Here is a 16,226-nt window from a genome sequence, read left to right as displayed (position 1 = left end):
ATAAAGCCAGCTTCAGATGTTCACTATAGCACTGAGTTAGCTAAGGAGGAGAATCTCACCACTTCTTAGCCTACTAAGCTCAAAGGTTGTTGTGAAGTCTGAGACAAGCATGCCCTATATGGTGAGCTCCACCCCATTCTAGCCCATAGTGTCCACCTCTCACATGGATTTTCTCAATTACTTGACATGCTCAGGCTAACCCACAATAGTTTCTTCCAATAGATCTCTTCTAAAGGATCTCTGCTGAGCTATGGTAGTGTATGCCTTTAATCCCAGCACTTGGAAAGCAGAAGCAGGCAGATCTCTGAGTTCAGGGACAGCCTGGATTACAGAGTAAGTTACCAGACACCATGACTATACAAGAGAAACCAAAAAAGCCAGACTCTCTTGATATTCTGGGATAGAAATGAACTCAACACATAGCCAAAGATCACAGTGAACCCAAAGTGCTAGAGATACAAAAGCACGCACTACCATGCTGATTCAAGAGTGTATTAGTTCTAAATGCAATCTGGCATCCTGCAACAAATCCTAAAAACAGGAAAAGTAGTTATTTGAATACTATAAAATCTATTGTCAACTATCTAATACTAATTTCTTCTTTTTGGTATATTATCATAATCAACTAAAGTATTTACACAAAAAACTGAAATTCTTGTTTTATAAATCTAAAAATAAGTGAAAAGTTAAAAAGCAGTAACATAATTAGAAAATGTTTAGATCCCCTATGCTGTCCAAAAGAACTTCCCTTGAAATAGAAATATTCTACAATTTTGCTGTACAACATGGCAGCCACTTAGTCCACCATGCTTACAGCTGGACTAAGAAGATAAAGTGTTATTTTGAAACAGGGTCACAATATGTAGCCCTGGCTGGCCTGGATCTCACTGAGATCAGCCTGCCTCTGCCTCCTAAGGCTGAGAATAAAGGTATTCACATCTGGTGAATTTTCACTGAGTTAAATAGAAATAATAGGCACACCTAATGGTTACCACATTAGATGGCGTATCACTTTAAAATGAGAACGATGTCCAAAAAACAGAAATGAATTTCAATTTAATAAAACTGGTAGTATTTTGGTGTTAGCTGGCATTTCCTTATTAATATAAAACCTATGGTTTCTTTTTTTCTCTTTCTTTTGAGACAGGATCTCCTGTGGCTAAAGCAGTAAAGATCAGACTGTAGCTGAAATGACTTTCCATGTGCAGGGATTACATGCATGCACCACCATGCCCTTCTGTTGTCTTTTTCAAGATAGGGTATGATGACTGGTCTCAAACTAAAGGCTATTCTTCAGCTTCCCGAGTTGCTTCCAATATCAAAAAAAAAAAATCCCTAAATCCTTTTTCTTCTTTGTTTCAAGGGGGGTGAGAGGGAGGGGAAGATGAGACCTACTAACATATTTAAGATAAAATTTACTATAGCCTTTAAAAGATTTTCAAATAAAAACACCACACTAAATGCTCATGCTACACAAATGTATAAAGGACTGCAACTGTCTTGGGCTTGGGGTGTAGCTCGTTGTAAAGAAAACACTTGTCTAGCAGGCATAAATGAATGGGTCAAACTCCTCGTGCCACAAATACAAAAAAACACAACAACAACAAAAAACCAAAAACACCAGGCCCCACAGCCCACACCTTTAATCCCACACTCAGGAAGCAGGTGTTGGAATTCCAGTCCAGTCGTCCAGCCAGGGCTATGTAGTTAGACCCTGTTTCAAAAACAACAGCAGAGCAACAAACCACCCCCTCTGTCCATGTAACCTACTTATAAAGAAAATACATCAGAATATAGCCAAATTTTTCCTAGCGTCCATGTGAAGTGGTAATAAGTAGAGAATGTAAAAATAAAATAAACATACTCACCTGAGGGACTTGGAGCAGGTCTCTGTAATGGCGGCCTAAAACCTGGTGCTTTGGAAGTATCAGACTGATGTAAAGGATCCGAATTTGGCAAATAAGAGGACTTTCCAGACAGCATAGATTCTGGTGTTGACTGAGATGAAACAACAGAGCCTCCCCAGAAGGCATGAGCATTCGTAGGGTTATTTTCAAACAATGTGCTAAAGGGCCCAAATGGTAAAGGGGCACTGAAGTTGGGAACAACAGGCTTATTTGCTGGATGTACTGAATTCTGACAAGCACTTTGTGTACTTAAGGTCGAAGGTAGCTGGACAGAGGAGGGGACACTATGAGGTCTTTTAATGTGGTTGACATTGAGGACTGCAACAGATGAATTCTGCACTGGAGCTGGATTCTTGTGAGGGGCAGTTGTGCCATGAGAAGGTGGTCGGACAGCAGGGGTTTCCATTTTAGGAGGCTGGGAACATCCCATCTGTGTTTGAGGCATAGGGTATGGCACAGGCGCAGTAGAAGGCACCACCACTGGAGCAGAACTTGTTGCTGTGGGAGGAACAGTCATTCTCACATCCGGGGAAGGAACCTGAGACTGCTGAAGAGGGGGTCTTGGCTCCTGAGAAACAGGTCCCGGAGGCTGCTGCTGAGTGGAATGACCTGATGAGCTCCCAGAACTGCTGCTGTGTGGAGGCCTGTTTGAGGTTTCAACTACTGGCGGACTACTTGCTTCCTGTTCGGAAGAAGATGCCCCTTTATTTGGGGATGCTGCTCCACAATCCAAAGGGCTATTTCTAGAAACCCCTCCTGGCTGGGCTGGTGGTGATGGGGAAGATGGGGAGGATACTGGGTAGTGTTCTTTGGCAGTAGGCATAGGATATGTGGCGTTTGTGGGTGCAGTGCTGTTGTTGCTTGCTGTAGTTGTGACTGTTGTGGTTGTGGCATTGGATGTCTTCACAACTGTGACAAAAAGCTGCCTTCTGACGGAAGGAGAACTTGGACTGCCATTTGAAGATGTACCAGGCACCGCTGAAGCTGATGAACTGGCTGTAGTTGTTGGACTTGAAGTTAAAGAACCTGCTGAATTCACCTGAGAACCACTGCTATTCTGATTGCTATGGCGAGGCACCATGTGAGGCTTAGGCGAGTTAGTAGCTCTGGCAGGGCTCAACGGCCTGACAGGAAAAGGACCCCAAGTGGACTGAGCTGGTGGAAAAGTACCTCCAAAGTGGGTCATGGGCAACCTTGGTGGACGGATCTGCTGGAAAGTCTGAGCAGCAAGCAAAGCATGTGCAAACTGGGGAGGAGGGTATGCTAATGGAAGAGAAACCGGAAAACCAGGCCTCACATTATTCACTGGGTTCTTAATGGTTTTGTGAGTGGATGCAGAAGAGATAGCAGGCACAGTGAGTGCTGTGGCAGTTTGAGATGTTGATGACAGAGCTACAGTCGTCATTTTAATTCCCATTAAGGAACTATTAGCAGCAGTGGTGGTAGGTGCTGATGACCCTATTTTGGAATTTGCTGAGGAGCTTTTCAAACGATTCTTTGGAATAAGTTCATCAATTTCTTTGTCTGGATCCTTGATCAAAGCATTGATCAACTGAGTTGCTTGTCTTGTTGATTCAGTGCCACCCCTGTATGTTGATCAACAGACAAAAACAAATGCCAAGAGTAAGCCCCAATTTCAGTATTTTCTAGTAATATAAAGTCATTTGTGCGCAGATAGTCTCTCTCACACACACAAACACACACACACACACACACCAGATAAGCTGAAGTGTGCAAGGGACATAGTCTTATCAATTTTTAGGTCTTCTGGAAATGATAAATTATTTTGAATTAATGCTAAGCTTCAGAAGATCAGCAATTTTTATCTTCCTTTTTGGCAAGCTTTCCCAAGCTAGTTAAGTTCCCTGTCACAAACCTATACAACTATCTTAATTGACTTTCTTTTAAAAAGACTTCTTTATGTTCACACATAGAAGCGCTCGGATGGTTGTAAGGCACTACGTAGGTGCTGGGAACTGGATCCAGGTATCCTGCAATGACTGCTGAGTCACTGCACCACGCCCTATATTTATTAAATGAAAAAATTCATTTTCCTGTTGTTTCCTTAGACTAAGATATTTTCCCTGCTGGATGGTGGTAGTACACACCTTTACAGTGCTTGGAGGCAGAGGCAGGCAGATCTCTGTGAATTCGAGGCCAGTCTGGTCCACAGAACGAGTACTAGGACTGACTCCATAGCTACTGGGAAACCCCATCTCAAAAAACCAAAAATAAATAAATAAATAAATCCCATCTTAAGACATTTTATTGTTAGGAAGTCAATTATACACAAAAGCTTGCGTAGCATACACTACTACAAAGTTATATAGCTGGTCAACAACTAGGAGTGGTAGTTAACACCTTTAGTACCAGTAGAGAGGTGACCTCTGTGAGTTTAAGGCCAGTCTAAACTACATCCTGAGATCTGGTCTTAAAGAAAAAGGGGAGAGAAAGTTAAGCCTAGAATGGTGATGTAAGCCTTTAATGTGAACACTTAAAGGAGGCAGTCTCTAAGTTCAAAGACAGTCTGGTATAGTGAGTTCCAGGATAGACGGGGCTACATAGACATCCTGCCCAAAAAGTTTAAATAAATAAAAATAAAAACAAAACCAAAACAATTTAAGTAAGAAGTTGGAAGTGGGAATTTATGTTCAATCTTTAGCATAACAAAATCAAAGAACAAAACACCAATGTAAGTAAACATGGAAAACTCTACAACTAGCAGAGAAAAGCTTACTACATATTCCCAAATATCTTCCCTATTAATAGTATTATAATCCCTTAGGGAAGATCTCTCAAAATGAGCTAGGAATCCCAGTAATGTCAACAATGACAGTGACAGCAAACTGTCACGCTGGGTCTTCAGGAAAACATTTGATGAGGTCATGTACGGAAACCTCAGAAACAAATGATCAGAAAAAGCACCTGTTTGTCTTTTCTCTGGATATGGCAGGTTGTGACAACCTAGCCACTTTAGCAGAGGGAAAAGCCAGAAAAGAAGAAAAGATGAATAGGAAATGGATTAAGTACATAATGCAAAAAAGTACCTGCTTCTCCTTTTAAAGATTTATTTATTTATTATGTATCCAATGTTCTGCACGTATGAATGCCTGCAGGTCAGAAGGCACTAGATCTCATTACATATGTTTGTGAGTTACCATGTGGGTGCTGGGAATTGAATTCAGGACCTTTGGAATATTTGGAAGAACAGTCAGTGCTCTTAGCCTCCGAGCCATTTTTTTTTTACTTCTTAAAAAAATATTTATTTATTTGTTATATATACAATATTCTATCTGTGTGTATGTCTGCAGGCCAGAAGAGGGCACCAGACCCCATTACAGATGGTTGTGAGTCACCATGTGGTTGCCGGGAATTGAACTCCGGACCTTTGGAAGAGCAGGCAATGCTCTTGAACACTGAGCCATCTCTCCAGCCCCCCCGAGCCATCTTTCTTGCCAAAGTACCTTCTTTTCAAAACACACTTAAAATGGCTATAGGCATAGCTTCTTACAGCCTATGACTTAAGCTCTCATCTTTATTCTAAGAATATTACAGCAGACACATTTGATGAGTTTTCAAGTTAAATATTTATGTTAGATTTAAACTATATTAATAAGTTCAAATTCTAAGAATACCATCTCAGAAGAACAAAATTTCAAATGTACAATTGAAAGAAAATAATTCCCTGCTTAAATTGTGCTAGACATTAGTTGGGTGTGGTGGCTGATGACTTTAATACAAGCACTTGGATCTCTGTGAGTTCAGCCTAGTCTACATAACAAGTTCCATGACAGCCAGGAACAGTTTCTCTGTAGAGAGAAACCCTGTCGCGAAAAACTAGAACAAAAAGTCTTAGACATTTACTAATCCAGGTTCAGAACAAATTTTTAAGATTATTTCAAAATTCCCTATTAACACCTAAAACATGTCACAAGAATGCATTAATTAGAAAACGGACTAGGAATAATTATATTTCTATTTCCAACTCCCCACCCCCCTTTGAGATAAAGTCTCACTATATAACCCTGGCTGTCCTGGAACTCACTATGAAGACCAGGCTAGCCTCAAAACTTAAGAGATCTGCCTGCTTCTGCTGAGATTAAAGATATGTGGTACAATTCTCATAGTTATTATCGTTAAAAACATAAAGTCAGGGGAGATGTCTCAATGAGTAAGAGTGCTTGATGAACAAAGGATTAAAACATGAGTTTGATTGGGGGAGGGATATGGGAAGCGGTGGCGGGGAAGAGACAGAAATCTTTAATAAATAAATAATAATAATAATAAACATGAGTTTGAATATCTGACACATAAAAGCTAGGTATAGCCAGCATGTCAATAACCTCAAAATTACTTACGGAAGGATCCTGGCAACTCTCTATCCAGTCAGAATAGCCTAAACATCAAGCTTCCAAGCTTCAGATTTACTGAGGGGTACTATCTCAAGGGATAAGACACAGTGACAGAGCATGAGAGGAGAAATTCTTCTCTGGTCTCTGCAGTGTGAGCATACATAAAAACTCCAGGTATCCAGACCCTGTCCCATCCCCCGACTTCGCCCAGCCCCGTGGAGATCTTTCCATTAGTAAAGTACTTGTCTTGCATGCATAGAAACTGTATGACCTTAAAATACATTAGAATAAAAAGCTGGGCATGGTGTCTGCATTCTTGTGATCTGAATAGTGGGAAGGTGGAGATATGTAGATCATTTGGGCTCAAGAGCCTGCTATGTATACCTACTAGCAAGTTCGAGGCCATTCTGAGGTTCCCCCCACCCAAAACAGAGAACGGAAGGGGGCGGGGTCCTGGAGAGATGGCGTTATGGTTAAGAGCATATACTGCTCTTGCAGAGGACTCAAATTCAATTTCCCAAATACATGTCCAGTAGCCTATTACTCCAGTTCCAGAATATCTGAAGTCTTTAACCTCCGAGGACATACAAACACAACTTAGAAATTAAAACCAACAAAACATGGTAAAGTACATTAGAAATCAGTACCCAAGGTTGATGTCTGCCATTCACAAGCATTCAGATATACTTGCACTCCCAACACACTCTCTCTCACTCTCTCTCTCTCTCTCTCTCTCTCTCTCTCTCTCTCTCTCTCTCTCTCTCAGGGAGTGGCACTATTAGGAGGTATGGCTTTGTTGGAGTGGATACGAACTTGTTAGTGTGTCAGTGTGGGGAAGGGCTTTGAGGTTTCCCATGCTCAAGATACCGTTCAGTTGACTTCCTATTGCCCACAGCAGAAGTCAGACTCTCAGATACTTCTCACCATAATGATAATGGACTGAACCTCTGAACCACCCCAATTAGATGTTTTCCTTCACAAGAAGTTGCGAAGATCATGGTATCTCTTCACAACATGAAAATAGATGGACACACACACACACACACACACACAAATCAAACACAAAATGCTACTAAAATGGTTTCATTCCACTGAGTCACAATACAATAAAACAGAAAGAAAATGTAGAAATAAAGCGTTGCCTTATAGTTATTATCCGATCTCCAGTTTTGTCCTTCTGCTTATCAATATCTATGTGTGCACCAGTAAACTCCCGAATAGCATTGATATTACAGCCACCTCTTCCAATCACTCTAGATATCACAGTTGATGGAACAGATACTTTCTTTGACCTGTTTAAAAATTACAAGGATAAATTAATAAAGACAAATTACTATCAGTGGTTATAATGAAAATAATTAAAAATTAAGGTATTTTACTATAAATGAAGAACAGACTATTGCAAAATAAGATTATATTCATCCTTTTGTTTTTTTTTAAAAATTCAATGAATATAGAATTTCATTATGTAACTGTGGGCTAGCTTGAAAAGGCAATCTTGGCCTGCCTCAAAATGAGAAGCCAAGGACAATGGCACTGGGTTTTGATCCTACTGCATGTACTGACTTTGTGGGAGCCTAGTCTGTTTGGATGCTCACCTTCCTAGACCTGGATGGAGGGGAGAGGACCTTGGACTTCCCACAGGGCAGGAAACCCTGACTGCTCTTAGGACTGGGGGGGGGAGGGGAGGGAGAGGAGGGGGGAAGGGGGAAAGCAGTGAGGGGAGGGGGAGAGGAGGGGAAGGGGGAGAAGAGTGGGGCGGACGGGGAGGGAAATGGGAGGCGGGGGGGGGGGGGGGCAGAAATTTTTTCAATAAAAAAAAAAGTGCTGGAAATAAAGGGTGTACCACCACACCCAGCTTTTTATTTATTCTTAATCCTGAAAAACAAACAATAGTGCCCTATTAGTGACAGCACTCTGGAAGCAGAAATAGGTGGATCTCTCTGAGCTACAGGGTAGCCTGGTCTACTCAGGGAAATGCTGTCTTAGCCTAACTTTTCATCTTGTGGTTTGCTTTCTTGACTATCATCCTATTATATTCCTGCAACATATACTAGGTAGATGTGCACGCTGCCACTGCAAATTCTGGTGGTGCAAATTTACAGGGAGCTTCAATGGAGCTAATTTAGTCTAAAGTCTCAAGAAAGGCTTCTTTTAGGCACTTTTCCTGCTTATTTATATCTAATGTATTATCTCAAAAAATATGAAAATTCTGTTTCCCTGAATTATTTAGAAGCATATAATTGATTATCTAGACATAAAAATTCACGAAGTCATGTGTGGAAAAAAGAAAAGCCTACTAGAAATTAAAAGGAAAAAAAAATTACCTACGTTAGCCTGCCAAGTTCTGGGAGTTGGTGGCAAGAGGATCAGTACTTATTCAAGGTCACCCTCATCTCTATGTTGAAATCAAGACCTGTTTGGGCTGTTTAGACTGTTTCATTCCATAACCTAGATTTGCTTCCAAATCAACCAATCTTCCTGCCACCAACTCTCATGTACTTGGATCACAGGCAAAAACAATCATGCCTCACTTTGCAAAATTACAAGGATTTTTTACATTTTATTCCGGGGGGGAGGGGTATGCATGCATCAGGAATACATGTAGAGGTCACAGGACAACCTGGAAAAGCTGGTTTAATTTAGGTCTATCTATAGGATTGTATTGCATGTGTGTGCAGGTGCCTGAGGAGGCCAGAAAAGGGTGTCCAATCCCCTCAAGGTAGGGTTTTCCAGGAAACCGTGAGCTGTCCTATATGGGTGCTGGGAACTGAATTCAGGTACTTTGGAAGAATAGTAAGCAGTTTTAATTTTCTTTGTTTTTTATGAACAAATGAGGACCTTAAAAAGCCCAGGCTGGCCTCAAACTGAGGGTAACATTAAACTACGGTTCTCCTGCTTACACTTCCCAAGAGCTAAGATTACAGGCATGGTCCACCAGGTCTGGCACATTTCAATTTTAAATCTTCACATTAGTGAAAGGTTCCCAGTATTTGGGAGGCAGAGGCAGGTGGAATTCTTGACTTTGAGCAAGCCTGGTCAACCATAGTAAGTTCTAGGGCAGTCAGAGCTACACAAAGAATTACAATGGGATTAAAGGCATCTACCACCACCTTACTTACTTCTCACTTTAAAACACTGGCATTTTTAGCATGTGATATACAACAAGACTGTCTCTTGACCAGATTTAGTTTTGAAACATGAGTTTGTCTACAACTTCAGGAATGGTGGGAGGACTATAACTGTAAGCCAAGAATCACTCACCTCCTTACAACTTCCTTCCATCCTTCTTCCCTCTTTTGCCCACGCTTAGGACTTGCTACTGTTAACTTCCCATTTGGAGAAGAAAGAGGAGATGGACCAGACTTTGTGCAAGTTGACAGAGAATTACTGGTCCCTTCATTGACAGTCTCTGACAATCTTTAACAAAGGAGGGAAAGCACATTAATAATGAACAGACGCAGAAAAACTTAAATGATAAAGTTACACAGTTTATTGTTTAAGACCAATGAAAAGAAACGAATGCGGAATCTGCTCCTAATGTCTCTGCTAGTCAACATTTAATAACAAAGAGCCAGTTTCAAGAGTGTACCACACAGGGGTAAACTTAGCAGAGTAGAATCTTAACACTGAAACTAGACACCAATACCTTTTTCATTTTTGAGACAGGGTCTGGCTATACTCAAGTCAACATTTAGCCCAACCTGGTTTTGAACCTGTGATTCTCTTGCTTCAGCCTCCCAAAGGCTGAAATGACAGGCATATACCACCACACCCAGCTTCACTTATCAAAACTTTTCATAAGCTAAGTTTAACAACAATCACAAAAAATTACATAGTAAAAGTAATTTATTTTCTCAGCATAAAATCTAAACAACAGCTTAGTCTTTTTAGCATACAAAAATATTTAGTAATTAATTTGTTTCAAAAAGAAAGAAAGAAAGAAAATTAGTGACAAGGTATTTAACATGACACCACTAAAAGGAACTTGGAACTAACTTTATAGACGCCTTGCCAGAAACGGGTTTTCTCTCCTCCTTTGGAAATGAAACAAGAACAGAGGGCTGCTTCTTGCTGGTCACAGTGGTAGTGACCACAGCTGGAGAACGATTGTCACTCTTCCTGCTGCTGTTGCTGTTACTACTTTCGTCACTGCAGCTGGAAATCCTCATATTGTCACTGTCCCCACTCTCGCTGGTACTGCTGCTCTTGGACTCTCCATTCACCTTCTCTGGCTGACTGTATGAAATTGGTAGTGGATCATCAAATATAATTTGAACATTTTCTGGATTAATTTTATTTTTCCGGTTTTTCCTTTTTGAACTGGTGGTAGTTATGGTGTTATTTCTTTTCCCATGGGAACCTGCCAAAGTAGTCCAGGTAGCAGATATTCCTATGGTAGTGGTGGTGGTGGCACTTGGAGGCTCTGTCAAGACTTCAGGTTCTTCTGTAAAAGCAGTAATATTAAGTTAGTCATTCACTGATGAGATTGATACAGCAGAAAACTATAAAGAATATTTGGAAACCGCTTGGGAAATATAAACATGAATCATGTATTAAATTTTATAAAATTACTAACATAAATATAACAATGTTACTATATATAAAATGAAGACATTTTATAAGGAAAGAGTCAAGTATTTACATTTTATTACATATCATGTATACATTTCAAAAAAAGAGGAGAAAGACTAGACTAACTGCAGGTACCCAAAAGTGTTACAAATCAAGAATGGAAGAAAATGTCCACAATCTAAGCTACCTGAAAGGTTGGGATAGAAAAATGTAAAGTATAAGGCTAGCACAAGCCAAATACAGCCAAAGTATCTCAAAACTACAAAATACAAATCCAAAACCAAAATCTAAATAGTAAATATTTCTAAGTTCATTGACAGGAATTTAAATAAAAACAAAACAGGGTTTTACTACATATTCAAGGCTAGCCTTGACTTTTCAGTAATTGACCTACCTCAGTCTCTGAATGCTAGGATTATAAATATGTACCACTACATTCAACTAAAATGTAAATATAATCATGATTACAATGAGCAGGAGTAGTCGTATTTTGTTTTCTGAAATAGGATTTTATGCCTCTTAAGTCAGCCATTGACTGACTTTGTAGCCACGGATACCCCTGAACTGCTGACCCTCCTGCTTTCTACTTCCCAAATGCTGGCATTACCACAATACACTGCCATGCTTACCTTAAGCTAATAATTGCTTTTTTAGTACAAAGAATTGTTTTCAGGACCCAAGCACATGGCAGGCAACTGTTAATTTCCTGGAATTCTTTAAAAAAAAATTATTGAGTCGGGCAGTGGTGGCAAAGGCCTTTAATCCCAGCACTCGGGAGGCAGAGGCAGGTAGAGCTGTGTGTTCGAAGCCAACCTGGTCTACAAAGCAAGTTCCAGGACAGCCAGGATTGTTTCACAGAGAAATCCTATCAAAACAAAACAAAAACAAACAAACAAAAAATTCTTGAGACAACCTCAGCAAATTGTGTGTGCTGGTCTCAAACTCACGGTGTAGCCCACATGTCCTTATCTTGAGACCCTGTCACCTCAGACTACTAAGTGATGGATTACATCTGCTAGGTGCAGCTGAGTATATGACTTCAACTGCAGTATCAAACTGGATGCTTGTCTGGAAAAAAATACCTTCAACTTTAAGTTTTTCTTTTTCTTGGGCAGCTTGGAGTTCAAAGTTCTCCTTATTTTTGGCTTCAATTTCTTCTAATTTTCTCCTTTGTTCTTCCTTTTTCTTCCTTCTCTTCTCTTTTCGCTTTTCTCTTTTGGCAGCCAAGGCCAGCCTTCGGCTTTCTTCCCTTAACTGTAAAATAAGAGAAACACAACACTAGAGCTTACTTCGACTAAAAGTAGGCATATAACATGATTTATTACAAGGCAAATAGGAAACCTTAAAATTCAAAGTCATTGGAGTCAACCGTACTTAACATACAGTAATGTGTGCACAGTGGTAGACACAGTAGGACAGTATCTGTGAGCTCTATGCCATTTTTAAAACATCAAGCTTCAAGGTTTTTTTTCTTGAATGTAAAAATATAAAGTTTTGGAGAACGAAAGTAGAAGAGGCAGCAGGTAATTAATAGGGACAGGGGCACCACAATTCAAGCACATGCAGTAAACTGCAGAATGACTATTTGGTTCTATGTGTAAACAAAACTTATTTATTTATTTTGGAGTCAAGAGTCTCACTAAGTAGCCGTGGCTTGGCTTTAACTCACTATGTAGACCATAAAGCCCTCAAGCTCAGAGAAATCCACCTGCCTCTGCTTCCTGATTGTCAGAATTAAGGTATGTGCCACCATACCTGACATATTTTTAAGCTGTATATGATTATGTACACTCCTAATCTCAACATCATGCTGAAGCAAGAAGATCTTGAACTCAAGGATTGCTAACAGTGAGTCTGGTGCTGGTATAGGCTACACCGCAAGCTCTGTCTCAAAAGAAAAGCCTAGAATATAGTTCAGTGATGGAGTATTCGCCTAACATACACACGGCCCCAGAACTAGTCCCCATTACCATAAAAACTAAACAAAAGCTTATCTGATTTTAATGAGTAAATAATAAAGGCACATGATTTCTACAGTCACTTAAAATTTTTAAGTTAGGGTTAGAGAGAGTTCAGGGGCTGAGAGCTTTTACTGCTCTGGCAAAGATCTGAAATGGGTTCCAGGAACCCTTATTTGATGGTTCAATCTAATACCTTCAGCCTCTCAAAAAAGCAACACATAGCGCGCACGCACACACATATACACAACCTTGTTTCAGGCCCATAAGCATTCTGAATCTGTGTATTTTATATGTACTTCAAATAAAAGCCTATGAAAACAATGATAGTTAGTATATAGAAGAAAAAAAGTCACAGTATCCTACTGAGACTGAGGCAAAATAGAAAGACAAGGGGGATTATAAAGGCACCAGGAAGAAGGTGAGCCCATCAATGACAGGGGTTAAAGTCTCCTCTCAGCTGAGAATTGAGACTTTCATCATGACTAACATTTTCTATGAATACTACTTATATAGAAAAATATTGTTGGGTTTTCTTTGGCTAGGAGAAGGGTTGAAACAGAAGTGTCTCTGCGTAACAGCCATGAATGTCCTGGAACTCACTTTGTAGACCAGACTGGCCTTGAATTCACTGAACGGCCTGTCTCTGCTTCCCAAGTGCAGGGAATAAAGGCCTGTGCCTAGCAAGACATAATATTGTTATGGTGAACATTATGTTTAAAAATTTAAAATTATTGTGCTTAAGAGAATCATAAAACAAATGCCTCTATGCTGTAAGTCCCACTTGCCCAAAGAAAGATAAGTTCTTGGAATGCTGAGGGTTGTTCTTGTAATTGCCTAATCTTGTACAAACCACGTTTTCACTTCTGTAAACAAGCTTGCTTGCCCCAGATGGAACACAGGCAGGAAGTGTGCCTAATTACACATTAGTAGGCAGAATGCATGTCAGTGTGCTTTTGTCCCTGATTGCATGAAGGCAGGAAGTATATCGCCTTGTTAATTTTGCCTTTATAAACCCCTATTGTAATTCAGAACTGCACACGCACGCACACACCCTTTTCATTTTTCCAGACAGGGTTTCTCTACGTAACAGCCCTAGCTGTCCTGGAACTAGCTCTGTAGACCAGGCTGGCCTCAGACTCACACGTCCGCCTGCCTCAGCCGTCTAAGTCTTTTGTTGTTGCTGCTTTTGTTTTTTGAGACAGGGTTTCCCAGTAGCTGTGGAGTCAGTCCTGGACCTTGCTCTACAAACCAGGCTGGCATCCAACTCACAAAGATTCACCTGCCTCTGCCTCTGAAGTAGTGGGATTAAAAGCATGAACCACCACCACCCAGTCAGATCTGCATACTGAGAGTACGCTCTGGAGCAGTTCTGGTGACTGGCACCGGTATGTGAATAATGCCTCTTCTTTGGTAAAATGCATTCATAGTCACACTGGTCAATTTCTGAATGAAGTAAGACTCTTAACAATGTAAAATATTATTTCTGGTTTTTGTTTGTTTTTCAAGACAATGTTTCTCTGTGTATCTTTGGCTGTCCTGGAACTCACTTTGTAGACCAGGCTGGCCTCGAACTCACAGAGATCCACCTTCCTCTGCCTCCTGAGTGCTGGAATTAAAAACATATGCCCCTACTTCTGGCTTTTTTTTAAAAAAGACCAATAAATTTCGAGGCTTGAAATATATGACATGGAGTAGAACTTCATTCCTCCTAAGTATTTTTTTTCAAGAAATCCTAGAAGTAAGACTCTTAACTTTTTCTAGAGAGAAGATCTGACTTCAATCTCTTCATGAACCACTTTATCATCTTATTTAGGTTCCTTAACAAACCTTTGAACATAGTATCTTCAAGGTGCAGAAACAAGTGTGATTCTTGAGAAGCCCACACCTGAAGACTTAGCTATGTCCTGGTATTCCACAACTAACTCCACTGTGAAGTTTCTGCATCCCATAAGCCTATCCACCGATGCAATAATCTGAATCAGACCAAACCAAACCGAATTAGAAAAAGCCCATGGATACAAATACTCCGAGATGACTTTCCAGTTTCCAAGAGAGAAGACGGAAGAGGAAGACCAGAAAACCATGTGTTTGTTCTTGAGGGCGGGGGCAGCTTAAATATACTGTGGGAGTGGTCTTAGGCATCTCTGTGGAGGGGTCATCGTTCGGAGGGCCCTCTCAGGCATGGAGTCTGGACTGAGGGCAACTCCCAGAAGAAGGGGCTTGGGAGGAAACTTCTACCTGAACATTCCAGACTCCTTAGATATATGAATGCCAGGGGCTGTGGTTTGGCCTTAACCCAAACACAATGCATACTGGTTGGTCCTGAAATTCTCTTCTGTAGTGTATCTAAAAATATTTCACTTTGGTAGAAACCTCTAAAAGAATAATGTAACTAACCTCTAGGGCTGCTTCTGTGCCCATTGATGCAGACAATCTCCAAACATACACAAAATCAAAGCACCCCCACTTTGGTCTTAAACTCTCAGCAATCCTCTGTCTCCTCATTTGGTAGTACTGAAATCCTTTTCCCCCTTTAGTTCTGCATACCAAGGCCTTGTGCTTCTGGGAGCACTCTGCACTGTTCCAGCCCCATGGTCTTTTACTTTTGTCAGAAACTGTCCTACCTTTTCATATATCTCTTAACTGCCTGGAATGCCCGGCTCAACACAACGCTTTACTGTCTCGGGTTAGGGACTATAGTTACTTTTGTTTGGGAAATCCCAAATTTTGTTTTGTTGTTGTTTTGTGTTTTTTTGTTTTGTTTTGTTTTCTTTTGAAAGGTTTTCTGTGTAACAGCTCTGGCTACCCTGGAACTCAAGAGATTCACCTGCCTCCACCTCTCTCCACCTCCAGAGTGCTGGAGGCTTATGTCACCACTGCCTGACATAAACTTTGTTTTGAAAAGAGAAGCAGGTATGGAACATACACATGGTAGAAACTGCACGGTAGAAAAGGTACAGTACCCTTTCAAAGCTTTTGGTCTCCTGCAAGTACACAGCTCCAACTGCTACTCTCTGTTGGTGCAAGACTTCAGTAGAGTCCTAAGGCTCCAACCAGAGAGAGGTTCCAGAGTTCAGCAGCCTCAATATAAGCAATCTAAGGCCACTACTAGATGACAAAAGAGTGAAAAAACTGCAACAAATTAGTGAGTCCAGAAGAAAGGATGAACTGAGTAGAGGACTTGCCACATTCCAGCCTAAGCAGTCACTAGTAGTCCTAAAAAACAATGTTCCAATCTCAAGTCCTAGGAAGGAGGACTGTGTTTCCTGTCTGGTTCCAACATGAGGCAGGTAAGTGTTTAAGGAAGAGAAGGACTGAATTTAAGAGTGAAGGGTGTTTAAAATTTAAAAGAGTTTCTCTGTATAGTCCTGGCTGTCTTGGAACTTTGTAGACCATGTTGGCCTCAAATATACAGAAATCTGCCTGCCTCT

The 16,226-nt window shown here is 40.6% G+C and overlaps 1 protein-coding gene across 4 annotated transcripts in view; it reads right to left on the bottom strand.

Moving 5' to 3' along the window:
* Ankrd17 (ankyrin repeat domain 17) overlaps window positions 1-16,226 on the bottom strand; it is a 151,995-nt gene that overhangs the window by 12,188 nt on the left and 123,581 nt on the right. For all 4 annotated transcript variants that reach the window (XM_075944322.1, XM_075944323.1, XM_075944324.1 and 1 more), the window contains 5 exons: window positions 11,917-12,088; window positions 10,259-10,706; window positions 9,524-9,679; window positions 7,402-7,551; window positions 1,869-3,493 (listed from right to left, as the gene is read on the bottom strand). In XM_075944322.1, coding sequence (XP_075800437.1) covers window positions 1,869-3,493; window positions 7,402-7,551; window positions 9,524-9,679; window positions 10,259-10,706; window positions 11,917-12,088 — 2,551 coding nt within the window. The remainder of the gene's footprint in view (window positions 1-1,868; window positions 3,494-7,401; window positions 7,552-9,523; window positions 9,680-10,258; window positions 10,707-11,916; window positions 12,089-16,226) is intronic.

Source organism: Microtus pennsylvanicus, chromosome 12, assembly GCF_037038515.1.
Source record: "Microtus pennsylvanicus isolate mMicPen1 chromosome 12, mMicPen1.hap1, whole genome shotgun sequence".
Classification (NCBI taxonomy): Eukaryota; Metazoa; Chordata; class Mammalia; order Rodentia; family Cricetidae; genus Microtus; species Microtus pennsylvanicus.
Note: the sequence above shows the minus strand (reverse complement) of the source record. Positions and strands in the feature narration are given on the sequence as shown.